Raw genomic sequence first — 19,462 nt, 5'->3', positions numbered from 1 at the left:
AGGTGCACGACTTCCTGGTTCTACTCTGACCTAGAGGTGCACGACTTCCTGGAGGTGCACGACTTCCTGGTTCTACTCTGACCTAGAGGTGCACGGCTTCCTGGTTCTACTCTGACCTAGAGGTGCACGACTTCCTGGTTCTACTCTGACCTAGAGGTGCACAAATTCCTAGAGGAGAACGACTTCCTGGTTCTACTCTGACCTAGAGGTGCACGACTTCCTGGTTCTACTCTGACCTAGAGGTGCACGGCTTCCTGGTTCTACTCTGACCTAGAGGTGCACGACTTCCTGGTTCTACTCTGACCTAGAGGTGCACGACTTCCTGGAGGTGCACGACTTCCTGGTTCTACTCTGACCTAGAGGTGCACGGCTTCCTGGTTCTACTCTGACCTAGAGGTGCACGACTTCCTGGTTCTACTCTGACCTAGAGGTGCACAACTTCCTAGAGGTGCACGACTTCCTGGTTCTACTCTGACCTAGAGGTGCACGACTTCCTGGTTCTACTCTGACCTAGAGGTGCACGACTTCCTAGAAGTGCACGACTTCCTGGTTCTACTCCGACCTAGAGGTGCACGACTTCCTAGAGGTGCACGACTTCCTGGTTCTACTCTGACCTAGAGGTTCACGACTTCCTGGTTCTACTCTGACCGAGAGGTGCACAACTTCCTAGAGGAGAACGACTTCCTGGTTCTACTCTGACCTAGAGGTGCACGACTTCCTGGTTCTACTCTGACCTAGAGGTGCACGACTTCCTGGTTCTACTCTGACCGAGAGGTGCACGACTTCCTGGTTCTACTCTGACCGAGAGGTGCACGACTTCCTAGTTCTACTCTGACCGAGAGGTTCACGACTTCCTGGTTCTACTCTGACCGAGAGGTGCACAACTTCCTAGAGGAGAACGACTTCCTGGTTCTACTCTGACCTAGAGGTGCACGACTTCCTGGTTCTACTCTGACCTAGAGGTGCACGACTTCCTGGTTCTACTCTGACCGAGAGGTGCACGACTTCCTGGTTCTACTCTGACCGAGAGGTGCATGACTTCCTAGAGGTGCACGACTTCCTGGTTCTACTCTGACCGAGAGGTGCACGACTTCCTGGTTCTACTCTGACCGAGAGGTGCACGACTTCCTAGAGGTGCACGACTTCCTGGTTCTACTCTGACCGAGAGGTGCACGACGATTTATAGAATCAACTCCGACTCCTGTGGTTGGAGTTGATTCTTGCTCGACTCCTGTGGTTGGAGTTGAAAGGAGTTGATTCTTGCTCGACTCCTGTGGTTGGAGTTGAAAGGAGTCGACTCTTGCTCGACTCCCAAAACAAACAAACACACACACATACAGTACACACAACATCATTGTTGCAGTCCTACTAGGAAGACTACATTTTCGTTCTAGAAGAGTGAACATGATGCTTCCCATTTGCTTATGAAAGGCCTATTTTGTTTGAATATAGAAGGTGATGTGTAGGAACTATACTGAACAAAAATAAACGCAATATGTTGGGTCCATGTTTCATGAGCTGAAATAAAAGATCCCAGATATTTTCCATACGCACAAAAAGCTGATTTCTCTCATATGTTAATGAGATAAGATAATCCATCCACCTGACAGGTGTGGCATATCAAGAAGCTGATTAAACAGCATGATCATTACACAGGTGCACCTTGTGCTGGGGACAATAAAAGACCACTCTAAAATGTGCAGTTTGTCACACAAGTTGAGGGAGCCTGCAAATGGCTCATTTAGAGTGTGTGGGCCTGGCTCCCAAGTGGGTGGGCCTGTGCCCTCCCAGGTACACCCATGGCTGAGCCCCTGCCTATGCCCTCCCAGGTACACCCATGGCTGAGCCCCTGCCCAGTCATGTGAAATCCATACATTAGAGCCTAATGAATTTATTTAATTTCACCAATTTCCTTATATGACCTTTAATTTCCTTATAACTGTAAAATTGTTGCATGTTGCATTTATATTTTTGTTCAGTATGAGTATAACAGAGACAATAACTAGTCCCCTCTATGCTTTATATAGGAGTACAAAACAGAATAACTAGTCCCCTCAGTGCTTTATATAGGACTAGAACAGACAGTAACTAGTCATCTGTGCGTTATATAGGAGTAGAACTGAATAACTAGTCCCCTCTGTGCTTTATATAGGAGTAGAACAGACAGTAACTAGTCCCCTCTGTGCTTTAATTAGGAGTAGAACAGACAGTAACTAGTCCCCTCTGTGCTTTATATAGGAGTAGAACAGACAGTAACTAGTCCCCTCTGTGCTTTATATAGGAGTAGAACAGACAGTAACTAGTCCCCTCTGTGCTTTATATAGGAGTAGAACAGACAGTAACTAGTCCCCTCTGTGCTTTATATAGGAGTAGAACAGACAGTAACTAGTCCCCTCTGTGCTTTATATAGGAGTAGAACAGACAGTAACTAGTCCCCTCTGTGCTTTATATAGGAGTAGAACAGACAGTAACTAGTCCCCTCTGTGCTTTATATAGGACTAGAACAGACAGTAACTAGTCCACTCTGTGCTTTATATAGGACTAGAACAGACAGTAACTAGTCCACTCTGTGCGCTATATAGTAGAACAGTTACTAAAGAGATGCCATTTGACAGTTAAATGAAGTTGAACCCGCCCATCCTCAGGAGGACAGGAGGTTGAACAGAACGACAGAATGTGAGAGGAAAAGGAGAACAGTCCATGAGTTGGCAATTCTACATTTATTATAGAACCAGCCTTTGTAATCCAAAAAGACTGGGGACAGGGATTAAAAATAACAATTCATTTCACCACTTAGTAACGCCTTACTAGTAATAACTCTCATTAAAAATGTACAAATGTTTGTTAAAAATTTGCAATATCAAGCCTTCAAATGATTTTGGTTACAGATATGATACATTATGGAGAAGAAAGCTACCGACGTCATGTTATTAATAAATGATAAAACACTTTGTATTAAAAACAACCCAACGACAAATAGTAAGAGGGAAAAAATCAACAATATGAAAAGCTGAATTCAGAATGTCCTATATTCGTATGTGAATATACATCAAGAGACAATGAGGTAACTGCTAGTAGTGTACCAAGCAGGAGAAACAATAACAATAGTTAGAATCCTATGACACAAAATGGACGCCATGACGACAGTATAACACCTTTAAAACCAGGAAACAAAAACAGGAAAACGGAAGCTTTTTCAAACCCCGTTGCCACGGCTACGGCCAATAACTATTTATTTTTTTAGCCTTTAAAAACGCCGAGCTGACAACGACAACATTGGACACTGGAGAGAATGGTTTATTTGAAACATGTAGGGTGAAGACCTTGTCCCAGCTAAACGCTGATCTAAAGGTCATTAACCCACCTATTGGTGACATGGCTTTAAGGAGGGTAAATCTGGCTTTTAAAAAGGCATCTCTTACATATTAAGACACTGCAGGTGCCTGGCTGACATGGTTTAATACACCTTTCCCTTCTGCTAGCTGTCGTAAGGCCTACATAAGACTGTCGTAAGGCCTACATAAGACTGTCGTAAGGCCTACATAAGGTTGCTGTGAGCCTGACATAGAACATGAATCGTGACACCGTGTGGGTGAAGGACAGTAGGAAGCCAGGACATAAACTTGACATAGGGTGACATTGTACATGTTAAGACAGCCTTATGTAGGGCTTATGACAGCAGTTAAGGACTACTTCTAAAGACCCTGGGTAGCCAGAGGACACAGTGGAAAACAGGGGGGGGGGGGGGGGGGGGGTGAAAAAGGGAAAGGAGAAAGGGGGGGGGGGGGGGGGTGAGAAGCATCCTAGAGGAAGAGGGGATGAATGGAGACTGAATAGAAGAGTCATTGTGGTTGTGAACGAATGAGTGAAACCAGGCACTGATCTTCTCGCTCGTGGTCGAACAGGCAAAACATATGTCCCTTTTTACCAAGGAGTTAAACCCAAACTGTGATGCTACCACACTAAAATCATCATTATGATGTGCCTAAAAACTACACTTCAGATAATCTCACCTTCTCAATGTGATCTGAACGACCAGTGAACAACGTTGGTTGTATCTCAAAATGACACCCCTATTCTCCAGATAGTCCAGTACTTTGGTCTTGGAACCGATATATAGATATGCTAGAATATGGTTTCACTTCAGATTTGACCACTATCATATTTCTTCCTAAGTAACTGACCAATAAAACAAATGTCGGACGTTTACCGGCGATTCATATCAGCACACACACACACTCCTTTGCTGCGTGGGGGTGTGCATTCAGCGTGTGTGTATGTGTGTGTGAGTAAGCTGAGATAAGAGGCTGATCCATCTCTCTGAAACATGGAGTGAGTGAACAGAAAAGGAGAGAGAGAGAGAGAGAGAGAGAGAGAGGGATGGACTGGGAGAGAGAGAGAGAGAGAGTGATACAGAGAGAGGAGTGATGAGAGAGAAGGCCCGCCCCATCCTCCTCAACTACCCTGGTTCTGTTGCCCTTCTCCTCCCTGGAAGCCCCTCCCCTTCCTCATGAAACACTTCCTGTCTCAGTGCACAGCATCGACCAATCAGAGCGGAAACGGCAGTGTGAGCAGGAGGCCAGTGTACTGCACTGCATAAATAATACACACACACTTTCCCGATTACTGACAACGCTGTATTTCTGCACACCTTCCTCTACCCAGATCTTAAACCCATACTAACAATGTAAAGATTGTATTGTCCTCCATTCTCTCTAGATTTCAGGTGGACACACATTGTAGATGTGTTTTGTAGGAGTTCAACAGCACACACACACACACACACACTTTAAAAAGGTAAATTAAGAAAAAAGCGCCTTTATAAACCAAAATAACCCCACTAGTGAAAACACATCTCAATCCAGGTTCTGAATGATTCATCACGAACAGAATATTAATATTAACAATAACAACAACGATGATGTCACAATAGTCAGAATCTTTGGGCTTCCATATTCTCCACTGGGTTAGTCAGGACAACAACACAGTCTGACTGAGTGCCTCCACAGCGTTCAGAAGACAAAATCCAATCATGACGCAGGAAGGTAAGACAGTACAAAGGGGGAAAAGTCCAACTGCCCCTCGTACGTACGTGTGTGTGTGTGTGTGTCAGTCAAAAGGCCATTACTAGAATAACATCATCATAGGAAGAAGGCAGAGTCTGTTTCTTAAAGAGTTCACTTGGCGGCGGAGGAGGGGGGGGGGGGGGGGGACGGACATCGCTCCCAGACACTGATCTAAGGTCTGTTGCGTTTCCCTCCCTAATGCGTCAGGTTAGGATGTGGCGACGCTGAGCAGACCCTAGATCTGTGGGGGGGGGTCATAGGTCATTCAGAATCCCGCTGGACCTCGGAGGCGTCCGCCCGACAGATAGGACACGTTCTGTTAGCCTGGAGAGAGACAGAGATGATTCTACTAGTCATACATGGATGTTCACTTCCCTTTACAGTGCATGACAAAGCTTGTAGAATTCAACTGTACACAGAATGGAAGAAGACCTGATCAAAACACTGTTTCATCTAGTTGTGCTGTCTGTCTGTTAAATAAAGTCTCTTGTATAGATATATCACCATCTCTGTCTCTTGTATAGATATATCACCATCTCTGTCTGTTAAATAAAGTATCTTGTATAGATATATCACCTTCTGTCTGTTAAATAAAGTATCTTGTATAGATATATCACCATCTCTGTCTGTTAAATAAAGTCTCTTGTATAGATATATCACCATCTCTGTCTGTTAAATAAAGTCTCTTGTATAGATATACCACCATCTCTGTCTCTTGTATAGATATATCACCATCTCTGTCTGTTAAATAAAGTATCTTGTATAGATATATCACCTTCTGTCTGTTAAATAAAGTATCTTGTATAGATATATCACCATCTCTGTCTGTTAAATAAAGTATCTTGTATAGATATATCACCATCTCTGTCTGTTAAATAAAGTATCTTGTATAGATACATCACCTTCTGTCTGTTAAATAAAGTATCTTGTATAGATATACCACCATCTCTGTCTCTTGTATAGATATATCACCATCTCTGTCTGTTAAATAAAGTATCTTGTATAGATATATCACCTTCTGTCTGTTAAATAAAGTATCTTGTATAGATATATCACCATCTCTGTCTGTTAAATAAAGTATCTTGTATAGATATATCACCATCTCTGTCTGTTAAATAAAGTATCTTGTATAGATATATCACCATCTCTGTCTGTTAAATAAAGTATCTTGTATAGATATATCACCATCTCTGTCTGTTAAATAAAGTATCTTGTATAGATAGATCACCATCTCTGTCTGTTAAATAAAGTATCTTGTATAGATATATCACCATCTCTGTCTGTTAAATAAAGTATCTTGTATAGATATATCACCATCTCTGTCTGTTAAATAAAGTATCTTGTATAGATATACCACCATCTCTGTCTCTTGTATAGATATATCACCATCTCTGTCTGTTAAATAAAGTATCTTGTATAGATATATCACCATCTCTGTCTGTTAAATAAAGTATCTTGTATAGATATATCACCATCTCTGTCTATTAAATAAAGTATCTTGTATAGATATATCACCATCTCTGTCTGTTAAATAAAGTATCTTGTATAGATATATCACCACCTGACTGTTAAATACAGTCTCTTGTATAGATATACCACCATCTCTGTCTCACCTTCAGCCACTTGTCAACACACTTGGTGTGGAACTCGTGGTTACAGGGCAGGACTCTTAGCAGCTGACGGGACTCAAAGTCACACATACACACCACGCACCTGGAACAGAGACAACGTTAATATAACACCTGGAACAGAGACACAACATTAAAGGGACTCTACTCACAGTGTCTGTTCTGACTGGTGGTTGAAGGGACTCTACTCACAGTGTCTGTTCTGACTGGTGGTGGTGGTTGAAGGGACTCTACTCACAGTGTCTGTTCTGACTGGTGGTTGTTGTTGAAGGGACTCTACTCACAGTGTCTGTTCTGACTGGTGGTTGTTGTTGAAGGGACTCTACTCACAGTGTCTGTTCTGACTGGTGGTTGTTGAAGGGACTCTACTCACAGTGTCTGTTCTGACTGGTGGTTGTTGTTGAAGGGACTCTACTCACAGTGTCTGTTCTGACTGGTGGTTGTTGTTGAAGGGACTCTACTCACAGTGTCTGTTCTGACTGGTGGTTGTTGTTGAAGGGACTCTACTCACAGTGTCTGTTCTGACTGGTGGTGGTTGTTGAAGGGACTCTACTCACAGTGTCTGTTCTGACTGGTGGTGGTTGAAGGGACTCTACTCACAGTGTCTGTTCTGACTGGTGGTGGTTGAAGGGACTCTACTCACAGTGTCTGTTCTGACTGGTGGTTGAAGGGACTCTACTCACAGTGTCTGTTCTGACTGGTGGTGGTGGTTGAAGGGACTCTACTCACAGTGTCTGTTCTGACTGGTGGTGGTTGAAGGGACTCTACTCACAGTGTCTGTTCTGACTGGTGGTGGTTGAAGGGACTCTACTCACAGTGTCTGTTCTGACTGGTTGTTGTTGAAGGGACTCTACTCACAGTGTCTGTTCTGACTGGTGGTGGTTGTTGAAGGGACTCTACTCACAGTGTCTGTTCTGACTGGTGGTTGTTGTTGAAGGGACTCTACTCACAGTGTCTGTTCTGACTGGTGGTTGTTGTTGAAGGGACTCTACTCACAGTGTCTGTTCTGACTGGTGGTTGTTGTTGAAGGGACTCTACTCACAGTGTCTGTTCTGACTGGTGGTTGTTGTTGAAGGGACTCTACTCACAGTGTCTGTTCTGACTGGTGGTGGTTGTTGAAGGGACTCTACTCACAGTGTCTGTTCTGACTGGTGGTGGTTGAAGGGACTCTACTCACAGTGTCTGTTCTGACTGGTGGTGGTTGAAGGGACTCTACTCACAGTGTCTGTTCTGACTGGTGGTTGAAGGGACTCTACTCACAGTGTCTGTTCTGACTGGTGGTTGAAGGGACTCTACTCACAGTGTCTGTTCTGACTGGTGGTGGTGGTTGAAGGGACTCTACTCACAGTGTCTGTTCTGACTGGTGGTGGTTGAAGGGACTCTACTCACAGTGTCTGTTCTGACTGGTGGTGGTTGAAGGGACTCTACTCACAGTGTCTGTTCTGACTGGTTGTTGTTGAAGGGACTCTACTCACAGTGTCTGTTCTGACTGGTGGTTGTTGTTGAAGGGACTCTACTCACAGTGTCTGTTCTGACTGGTGGTTGTTGTTGAAGGGACTCTACTCACAGTGTCTGTTCTGACTGGTGGTGGTTGTTGAAGGGACTCTACTCACAGTGTCTGTTCTGACTGGTGGTTGTTGTTGAAGGGACTCTACTCACAGTGTCTGTTCTGACTGGTGGTTGTTGAAGGGACTCTACTCACAGTGTCTGTTCTGACTGGTGGTTGTTGAAGGGACTCTACTCACAGTGTCTGTTCTGACTGGTGGTTGTTGTTGAAGGGACTCTACTCACAGTGTCTGTTCTGACTGGTTGTTGTTGTTGAAGGGACTCTACTCACAGTGTCTGTTCTGACTGGTGGTGGTGGTTGAAGGGACTCTACTCACAGTGTCTGTTCTGACTGGTGGTTGTTGAAGGGACTCTACTCACAGTGTGTGTTCTGACTGGTGGTTGTTGAAGGGACTCTACTCACAGTGTGTGTTCTGACTGGTGGTTGTTGTTGAAGGGACTCTACTCACAGTGTCTGTTCTGACTGGTGGTGGTTGTTGAAGGGACTCTACTCACAGTGTCTGTTCTGACTGGTGGTTGTTGAAGGGACTCTACTCACAGTGTCTGTTCTGACTGGTGGTGGTGGTTGAAGGGACTCTACTCACAGTGTCTGTTCTGACTGGTGGTGGTGGTTGAAGGGACTCTACTCACAGTGTCTGTTCTGACTGGTGGTGGTTGAAGGGACTCTACTCACAGTGTCTGTTCTGACTGGTTGTTGTTGAAGGGACTCTACTCACAGTGTCTGTTCTGACTGGTGGTTGTTGTTGAAGGGACTCTACTCACAGTGTCTGTTCTGACTGGTGGTGGTGGTTGAAGGGACTCTACTCACAGTGTCTGTTCTGACTGGTGGTGGTTGAAGGGACTCTACTCACAGTGTCTGTTCTGACTGGTTGTTGTTGAAGGGACTCTACTCACAGTGTCTGTTCTGACTGGTGGTTGTTGTTGAAGGGACTCTACTCACAGTGTCTGTTCTGACTGGTGGTTGTTGTTGAAGGGACTCTACTCACAGTGTCTGTTCTGACTGGTGGTTGTTGTTGAAGGGACTCTACTTACAGTGTCTGTTCTGACTGGTGGTGGTTGTTGAAGGGACTCTACTCACAGTGTCTGTTCTGACTGGTGGTTGTTGTTGAAGGGACTCTACTCACAGTGTCTGTTCTGACTGGTGGTGGTTGTTGAAGGGGCTCTACTCACAGTGTCTGTTCTGACTGGTGGTGGTTGTTGAAGGGACTCTACTCACAGTGTCTGTTCTGACTGGTGGTGGTTGTTGAAGGGACTCTACTCACAGTGTCTGTTCTGACTGGTTGTTGTTGAAGGGATTCTACTCACAGTGTCTGTTCTGACTGGTGGTTGTTGGGGTTGAAGCGGTAGGAGGGAAGCTGTTCTATGTCAGCCTTGGTCAGTCCTCTGGGTTTGGCCTCACCCAGACGCTCTGCTAGGTTCAACAGGGCCTGGAGGTCAGACAGGGGGGTTAAAGGTTAGAGGTCAGAGAAGAGCCGGTCTACCTACACAAGATAACTTCTTGTTGTCCTCCCATCTACCCTTGGTGCGTTCATTCCCTCGCCCTTGAGGACATAACAGCATTGGATTGATGTACACTATGCAGAACATGATATAGTGTACATCTACACACCAATCAACAGGTTTTAATCATTTTAGCCCACTGAGCTGAAGCCTAGGCATTAGCTATTGGAACTAACACGAGGCTAGATGTGTCAGCCAACACTAGACTGTAGTTCATTAAAACTACCTCCACTACATTAGAGTTGACTAGACCATGTAGATGTATAGTTAGCTATGTGGCTAGCTTACCTCCACTACACCATATAGATGTATAGTTAGCTCTGTGGCTAGCTTACCTCCACTACACCATATAGATGTATAGTTAGCTCTGTGGCTAGCTTACCTCCGCTACACCATATAGATGTATAGTTAGCTCTGTGGCTAGCTTACCTCCGCTACACCATATAAATGTATAGTTAGCTCTGTGGCTAGCTTACCTCCACTACACCATATAGATGTATAGTTAGCTCTGTGGCTAGCTTACCTCCACTACACCATATAGATGTATAGTTAGCTCTGTAGCTAGCTTACCTCCACTACACCATATAGATGTATAGTTAGCTCTGTAGCTAGCTTACCTCCACTACACCATATAGATGTATAGTTAGCTCTGTAGCTAGCTTACCTCCACTACACCATATAAATGTATAGTTAGCTCTGTGGCTAGCTTACCTCCACTACACCATATAGATGTATAGTTAGCTCTGTAGCTAGCTTACCTCCACTACACCATATAGATGTATAGTTAGCTCTGTGGCTAGCTTACCTCCACTACACCATATAGATGTATAGTTAGCTCTGTAGCTAGCTTACCTCCACTACACCATATAGATGTATAGTTAGCTCTGTGGCTAGCTTACCTCCACTACACCATATAGATGTATAGTTAGCTCTGTAGCTAGCTTACCTCCACTACACCATATAGATGTATAGTTAGCTCTGTGGCTAGCTTACCTCCACTACACTAGACCATATAGATGTATAGTTAGCTCTGTGGCTAGCTTACTTCATAGTTCTCTACCTCTCCATCATCCACATCTAACTCTAGACTGATGGTAGGACCGACTGTAGGAACCACTGGAAGCATCGACCTGAGAGACAGGAAAGGGAGAGATGGAGAGACAGGGGAGGGAGAGATGGAGAGACAGGAGAGGGAGAGATGGAGAGACAGGGGAGGGAGAGGGGGTACATTTCAATAAACAAAATGATCACAATGCCTAATATAACATCATACAGTATTATACCATATAAACCCATGATTCGTTCCAACATGTACTGCATACCTAATGCACAGGTGCTGCTACAACAACAAGAGAAGAAGAAGTACTCACAGGAAGTAAGGCAGGAAGCCTGGGTGGTAGGGGGCCGGGGGCACGGTCTGCTGGGAGCGGTAACGACGCCCTGTGATGCGCCGAGGCATGAAGTGGGGGTACGGCTGGGAGAGGGACAGAGAAAGGAACGGTAAGAACCCTTCATAGAGGTAAGGACACGGTGTTCTCCATCTGTGTGTACATAGTGTTATTGTCACATGGTGTTCTCCATCTGTGTGTACATAGTGTTATTGTCACATGGTGTTCTCCATCTGTGTGTACATAGTGTTATTGTCACATGGTGTTCTCCATCTGTGTGTACATAGTGTTATTGTCACATGGTGTTCTCCATCTGTGTGTACATAGTGTTATTGTCACATGGTGTTCTCCATCTGTGTGTACATAGTGTTATTGTCACATGGTGTTCTCCATCTGTGTGTACATAGTGTTATTGTCACATGGTGTTCTCCATCTGTGTGTACATAGTGTTATTGTCACATGGTGTTCTCCATCTGTGTGTACATAGTGTTATTGTCACATGGTGTTCTCCATCTGTGTGTACATAGTGTTATTGTCACATGGTGTTCTCCATCTGTGTGTACATAGTGTTATTGTCACATGGTGTTCTCCATCTGTGTGTACATAGTGTTATTGTAACATGGTGTTCTCCATCTGTGTGTACATAGTGTTATTGTCACATGGTGTTCTCCATCTGTGTGTACATAGTGTTATTGTCACATGGTGTTCTCCATCTGTGTGTACATAGTGTTATTGTCACATGGTGTTCTCCATCTGTGTGTACATAGTGTTATTGTCACATGGTGTTCTCCATCTGTGTGTACATAGTGTTATTGTCACATGGTGTTCTCCATCTGTGTGTACATAGTGTTATTGTCACATGGTGTTCTCCATCTGTGTGTACATAGTGTTATTGTCACATGGTGTTCTCCATCTGTGTGTACATAGTGTTATTGTCACATGGTGTTCTCCATCTGTGTGTACATAGTGTTATTGTCACATGGTGTTCTCCATCTGTGTGTACATAGTGTTATTGTCACATGGTGTTCTCCATCTGTGTGTACATAGTGTTATTGTCACATGGTGTTCTCCATCTGTGTGTACATAGTGTTATTGTCACATGGTGTTCTCCATCTGTGTGTACATAGTGTTATTGTCACATGGTGTTCTCCATCTGTGTGTACATAGTGTTATTGTCACATGGTGTTCTCCATCTGTGTGTACATAGTGTTATTGTCACATGGTGTTCTCCATCTGTGTGTACATAGTGTTATTGTCACATGGTGTTCTCCATCTGTGTGTACATAGTGTTATTGTAACATGTTGTGAAATCTGTTGTGAATGTATTGTACAGTTTTATGTACTTCAGGAAGAGTAGCTGCTGCCTTGGCAGGAACTAATGGGGATCCATAATAAACCCCAGGAAGAATAGCTGCTGCCTTGGCAGGAACTAATTGGGATCCATAATAAACCCCAGGAAGAGTAGCTGCTGCCTTGGCAGGAACTAATTGGGATCCATAATAAACCCCAGGAAGAGTAGCTGCTGCCTTGACAGGAACTAATGGGGATCCATAATAAACCCCAGGAAGAGTAGCTGCTGCCTTGGCAGGAACTAATGGGGAGTCATAATAAACCCCAGGAAGAGTAGCTGCTGCCTTGGCAGGAACTAATGGGGATCCATAATAAACCCCAGGAAGAGTAGCTGCTGCCTTGGAAGGAACTAATGGGGATCCATAATAAACCCCAGGAAGAGTAGCTGCTGCCTTGGCAGGAACTAATGAGGATCCATAATAAACCCCAGGAAGAGTAGCTGCTGCCTTGGCAGGAACTAATGGGGATCCATAATAAACCCCAGGAAGAGTAGCTGCTGCCTTGGCAGGAACTAATGGGGATCCATAATAAACCCCAGGAAGAGTAGCTGCTGCCTTGGCAGGAACTAATGGGGATCCATAATAAATACAAATACGTAGACGAGAGGCCGTGCAAGACAGCCCTTGGGCAGGTGTTTTGATGGCTAGCATGAGGTGTGGGTGAACAGCTCCTGTGACAGGGAGTCGTGATGAGAGAGGAACTGGAGGGGGCAGGGAGGAAGGGTGAGAGAGGTACTGGGGGGGGGGGGGGGGGTCTTACCACTCCGAACAGCTCCTGTGACAGGGAGTCGTGATGAGACAGGAACTGGAGGGGTGTGGAGGGGGGCAGGGAGGAGGGGTGGTGTCCTCCATGAGGGTAGTTGAACCCCCCTCCCACAGACAGGTGCTCTCCAAGCAGCTCCACCTCGTTCTCTATCCTCTGCAACGGCTATGACAGGGATACAAAGGGTTATGAAGGGTCATAAGCATACAAAAAGGGCTATGAAGGGTCATATGCCCTTTTAACATGCCTACAAAAAGGGCTATGAAGGGTCATAGGCATATTAAAGGGGCATACAAAAAGGGCTATGAAGGGTCATAGGCATACAAGGGGATTATGTGCTGTTACAACTTGTTCTCTAGTTTCAAGGGTTCTCTAGGCCTGGGGAAAAGTTTATAATGGATTCTAAAACTGTTATGTCAAGTCACTTTGACTAATTATAATTCAAGTCAAAAAGTGAGCACATTGTGAATAGAAAGCAATTTAAGATGTGAATATGAGACTGACTTGGACACAGAATGGTTAAGCAAAACAGCAGCAACTTAACCAACCATGTAGTAACAATACTGATTCAACATTACAAACATGGTTAAAGGGCCTGGACAGCACCACTAGCTTAATGGTTAAAGGGCCTGGACAGCACCACTACCTTAATGGTTAAAGGGCCCGGACAGGACCACTACCTTAATGGTTAAAGGGCCCGGACAGCACCAAAGGGCCTTTACAGCACCAAAGGGCCTGGACAGCACCACTACCTTAATGGTTAAAGGGCCTGGGTAGTCCCATAGGGCGGCACACAATTGGCCTAGTGTCGTCCGGGTTAGGGGAGGGTTTGAACAGGGGTAGGCCGTCATTGTAAATAAGAATTTGTTAAATGACTAGCCTAGTTAAATAAAAAGGTTAAATAAATAGAATACCACTACCTAGGTGGTTAAAGGGTCATTACATCTATTGCAGGATATTAAAAACAAACTAGAGTGGATCCTTGGAGAAACACGGACATTAAAAACAAACTAGAGTGGATACTTGGAGAAACCGTCATAAATACAATTCCATGATTATAATGAAAAATCAGAGTGATGTGTTTCTTACCGATCTGGACTGTTGTGTCGGGAAGGGAAGGAAGTGTCCAGGGGGAGGGAGGTGAGGGGGGTGGTGAGAGAGGTGGGGAGGGGGGAGGAGGAAAGGGGGATCACTGGAGAGGAGGGAGGGAAAGGAGTAGGGCACAGGTAAATGCTGCACCGAACACGCCCCCAGGATCTGAGAGAGAGCGAGAGAGATGAAGGGAGGGAGGGAGAGGGAGAGATGGAGAGAGGGAGGGAGAGATGGGGAGGGAGAGTGGGAGAGATGGAGAGAAGGAGAGGGAGAGATGGAGAGGGAGGGAGAGAGAGGGAGAGAAAGTGAGGTTTGACACTACTGTGCATGTCAATGATATATATCTGCATTTAATTATTTTTGCCACCAGGGGACAGCAAAGACCAACAAGCATAGCAACATCATTACACCAGGGGACAGCAAACACCAACAAGCTGACTGACTGGTACCAGACTAGACCAAGGAGTGGAATGATAGCTGACTGGTACCAGACTAGACCAAGGAGTGGAATGATAGCTGACTGGTACCAGACTAGACCAAGGAGTGGAATGATAGCTGACTGGTACCAGACTAGACCAAGGAGTGGAATGATAGCTGACTGGTACCAGACTAGACCAAGGAGTGGAATGATAGCTGACTGGTACCAGACTAGACCAAGGAGTGGAATGACAGCTGACTGGTACCAGACTAGACCAAGGAGTGGAATGATAGCTGACTGGTACCAGACTAGACCAAGGAGTGGAATGATAGCTGACTGGTACCAGACTAGACCAAGGAGTGGAATGATAGCTGACTGGTACCAGACTAGACCAAGGAGTGGAATGACAGCTGACTGGTACCAGACTAGACCAAGGAGTGGAATGACAGCTGACTGGTACCAGACTAGACCAAGGAGTGGAATGATAGCTGAATGGTACCAGACTAGACCAAGGAGTGGAATGATAGCTGACTGGTACCAGACTAGACATTTGTATCTGAAAGGTTCTAAATGTTGTGCCCTCTTGAACATGACCCAGGAGAACCAATTCAAGGACTGTCGTTAAGGTGGTAGTGTTGTCCTGAAGACGACACACACACACACACACACAACTGTCTCTACTCACAGGGTGGTAGTGTTGTCCTGTACTGAAGACCACACTGCAGGCTGGGATCTGTTGTTGAGAGGAGCAGACAGGAGGGAGGTGCTGTCCTGTATACAGAGGAGTTACCAGACCATGATGAGAAGGGACAGGAGTCACCGTGTAGGAGACTGGGACTGAGGCCTGTTGGAGAGAGAGAGAGAGAGTTAATATATAGGAGACTGGGACTGAGGCCTGTTGGAGAGAGAGAGAGAGAGTTAATATATAGGAGACTGGGACTGAGGCCTGTTGGAGAGAGAGAGAGAGAGTTAATATATAGGAGACTGGGACTGAGGCCTGTTGGAGAGAGAGAGAGAGAGAGAGTTAATATATAGGAGACTGGGACTGAGGCCTGTTGGAGAGAGAGAGAGAGTTAATATATAGGAGACTGGGACTGAGGCCTGTTGGAGAGAGAGAGAGAGAGAGTTAATATATAGGAGACTGGGACTGAGGCCTGTTGGAGAGAGAGAGAGAGAGAGAGAGTTAATATATAGGAGACTGGGACTGAGGCCTGTTGGAGAGAGAGAGAGAGAGAGAGAGAGTTAATATATAGGACACTGGGACTGAGGCCTGTTGGAGAGAGAGAGAGAGAGAGAGAGAGTTAATATATAGGAGACTGGGACTGAGGCCTGTTGGAGAGAGAGAGAGAGAGTTAATATATAGGAGACTGGGACTGAGGCCTGTTGGAGAGAGAGAGAGAGAGAGAGTTAATATATAGGAGACTGGGACTGAGGCCTGTTGGAGAGAGAGAGAGAGAGAGAGTTAATATATAGGAGACTGGGACTGAGGCCTGTTGGAGAGAGAGAGAGAGAGTTAATATATAGGAGACTGGGACTGAGGCCTGTTGGAGAGAGAGAGAGAGAGAGTTAATATATAGGAGACTGGGACTGAGGCCTGTTGGAGAGAGAGAGAGAGTTAATATATAGGAGACTGGGACTGAGGCCTGTTGGAGAGAGAGAGAGAGAGAGAGAGTTAATATATAGGAGACTGGGACTGAGGCCTGTTGGAGAGAGAGAGAGAGAGAGAGAGTTAATATATAGGAGACTGGGACTGAGACCTGTTGGAGAGAGAGAGAGAGTTAATATATAGGAGACTGGGACTGAGGCCTGTTGGAGAGAGAGAGAGAGAGAGAGTTAATATATAGGAGACTGGGACTGAGGCCTGTTGGAGAGAGAGAGAGAGAGAGAGAGAGAGTTAATATATAGGAGACTGGGACTGAGGCCTGTTGGGAGAGAGAGAGAGAGAGAGAGAGTTAATATATAGGAGACTGGGACTGAGGCCTGTTGGAGAGAGAGAGAGAGAGAGAGTTAATATATAGGAGACTGGGACTGAGGCCTGTTGGAGAGAGAGAGAGAGAGTTAATATATAGGAGACTGGGACTGAGGCCTGTTGGAGAGAGAGAGAGTTAATATATAGGAGACTGGGACTGAGGCCTGTTGGAGAGAGAGAGAGAGAGTTAATATATAGGAGACTGGGACTGAGGCCTGTTGGAGAGAGAGAGAGAGAGTTAATATATAGGAGACTGGGACTGAGGCCTGTTGGAGAGAGAGAGAGAGAGTTAATATATAGGAGACTGGGACTGAGGCCTGTTGGAGAGAGAGAGAGAGAGTTAATATATAGGAGACTGGGACTGAGGCCTGTTGGAGAGAGAGAGAGAGAGAGAGTTAATATATAGGAGACTGGGACTGAGGCCTGTTGGAGAGAGAGAGAGAGTTAATATATAGGAGACTGGGACTGAGGCCTGTTGGAGAGAGAGAGAGAGAGAGAGAGAGTTAATATATAGGAGACTGGGACTGAGGCCTGTTGGAGAGAGAGAGAGAGAGAGAGAGAGAGTTAATATATAGGAGACTGGGACTGAGGCCTGTTGGAGAGAGAGAGAGAGAGTTAATATATAGGAGACTGGGACTGAGGCCTGTTGGAGAGAGAGAGAGAGAGTTAATATATAGGAGACTGGGACTGAGGCCTGTTGGAGAGAGAGAGAGAGAGAGTTAATATATAGGAGACTGGGACTGAGGCCTGTTGGAGAGAGAGAGAGAGAGAGAGAGAGTTAATATATAGGAGACTGGGACTGAGGCCTGTTGGAGAGAGAGAGAGAGAGTTAATATATAGGAGACTGGGACTGAGGCCTGTTGGAGAGAGAGAGAGAGAGAGAGAGAGTTAATATATAGGAGACTGGGACTGAGGCCTGTTGGAGAGAGAGAGAGAGAGAGAGAGAGTTAATATATAGGAGACTGGGACTGAGGCCTGTTGGAGAGAGAGAGAGAGTTAATATATAGGAGAATGGGACTGAGGCCTGTTGGAGAGAGAGAGAGAGAGAGAGAGTTAATATATAGGACACTGGGACTGAGGCCTGTTGGAGAGAGAGAGAGAGAGTTAATATATAGGAGAATGGGACTGAGGCCTGTTGGAGAGAGAGAGAGAGAGAGAGAGTTAATATATAGGACACTGGGACTGAGGCCTGTTGGAGAGAGAGAGAGAGAGAGAGTTAATATATAGGAGACTGGGACTGAGGCCTGTTGGAGAGAGAGAGAGAGTTAATATATAGGAGACTGGGACTGAGGCCTGTTGGAGAGAGAGAGAGAGAGAGAGAGTTAATATATAGGACACTGGGACTGAGGCCTGTTGGAGAGAGAGAGAGAGAGAGAGTTAATATATAGGAGACTGGGACTGAGGCCTGTTGGAGAGAGAGAGAGAGAGTTAATATATAGGAGACTGGGACTGAGGCCTGTTGGAGAGAGAGAGAGAGAGTTAATATATAGGAGACTGGGACTGAGGCCTGTTGGAGAGAGAGAGAGAGAGAGAGTTAATATATAGGAGACTGGGACTGAGGCCTGTTGGAGAGAGAGAGAGAGTTAATATATAGGAGACTGGGACTGAGGCCTGTTGGAGAGAGAGAGAGAGAGTTAATATATAGGAGACTGGGACTGAGGCCTGTTGGAGAGAGAGAGAGAGTTAATATATAGGAGACTGGGACTGAGGCCTGTTGGAGAGAGAGAGAGAGAGAGAGAGTTAATATATAGGAGACTGGGACTGAGGCCTGTTGGAGAGAGAGAGAGAGAGAGAGAGAGAGTTAATATATAGGAGACTGGGACTGAGGCCTGTTGGAGAGAGAGAGAGAGAGAGAGTTAATATATAGGAGACTGGGACTGAGGCCTGTTGGAGAGAGAGAGAGAGAGTTAATATATAGGAGACTGGGACTGAGGCCTGTTGGAGAGAGAGAGAGAGAGAGTTAATATATAGGAGACTGGGACTGAGGCCTGTTGGAGAGAGAGAGAGAGAGAGAGTTAATATATAGGAGACTGGGACTGAGGCCTGTTGGAGAGAGAGAGAGAGAGTTAATATATAGGAGACTGGGACTGAGGCCTGTTGGAGAGAGAGAGAGAGAGAGTTAATATATAGGAGACTGGGACTGAGGCCTGTTGGAGAGAGAGAGAGAGAGAGAGAGAGTTAATATATAGGAGACTGGGACTGAGGCCTGTTGGAGAGAGAGAGAGAGAGAGAGAGTTAATATATAGGAGACTGGGACTGAGGCCTGTTGGAGAGAGAGAGAGAGAGAGAGTTAATATATAGGAGACTGGGACTGAGGCCTGTTGGAGAGAGAGAGAGAGAGAGTTAATATATAGGAGACTGGGACTGAGGCCTGTTGGAGAGAGAGAGAGAGAGAGTTAATATATAGGAGAATGGGACTGAGGCCTGTTGGAGAGAGAGAGAGAGAGAGTTAATATATAGGAGACTGGGACTGAGGCCTGTTGGAGAGAGAGAGAGAGAGTTAATATATAGGAGACTGGGACTGAGGCCTGTTGGAGAGAGAGAGAGAGAGAGAGTTAATATATAGGAGACTGGGACTGAGGCCTGTTGGAGAGAGAGAGAGAGAGAGAGTTAATATATAGGAGACTGGGACTGAGGCCTGTTGGAGAGAGAGAGAGAGTTAATATATAGGAGACTGGGACTGAGGCCTGTTGGAGAGAGAGAGAGTTAATGTTGGAGAGAGA

At 45.6% G+C, this 19,462-nt stretch overlaps 1 protein-coding gene across 1 annotated transcript; it reads right to left on the bottom strand.

The window, feature by feature from the left end:
- Window positions 1-2,701: 2,701 nt before the first annotated feature.
- On the bottom strand, window positions 2,702-15,614 carry LOC139579523 (E3 ubiquitin-protein ligase RNF38-like; the record flags this gene model as incomplete). Its single annotated transcript, XM_071408240.1, is given in 8 exon segments — window positions 2,702-5,390; window positions 6,680-6,779; window positions 9,566-9,687; window positions 10,806-10,890; window positions 11,131-11,234; window positions 13,258-13,425; window positions 14,350-14,517; window positions 15,456-15,614. Coding segments are annotated over 8 exon segments (969 nt in total), but the record flags the coding sequence as incomplete, so codon positions are not given.
- Window positions 15,615-19,462: the final 3,848 nt, after the last annotated feature.

Source organism: Salvelinus alpinus, chromosome 6 (assembly GCF_045679555.1).
Source record: "Salvelinus alpinus chromosome 6, SLU_Salpinus.1, whole genome shotgun sequence".
Lineage (NCBI taxonomy): Eukaryota > Metazoa > Chordata > Actinopteri > Salmoniformes > Salmonidae > Salvelinus > Salvelinus alpinus.
Note: the sequence above shows the minus strand (reverse complement) of the source record. Positions and strands in the feature narration are given on the sequence as shown.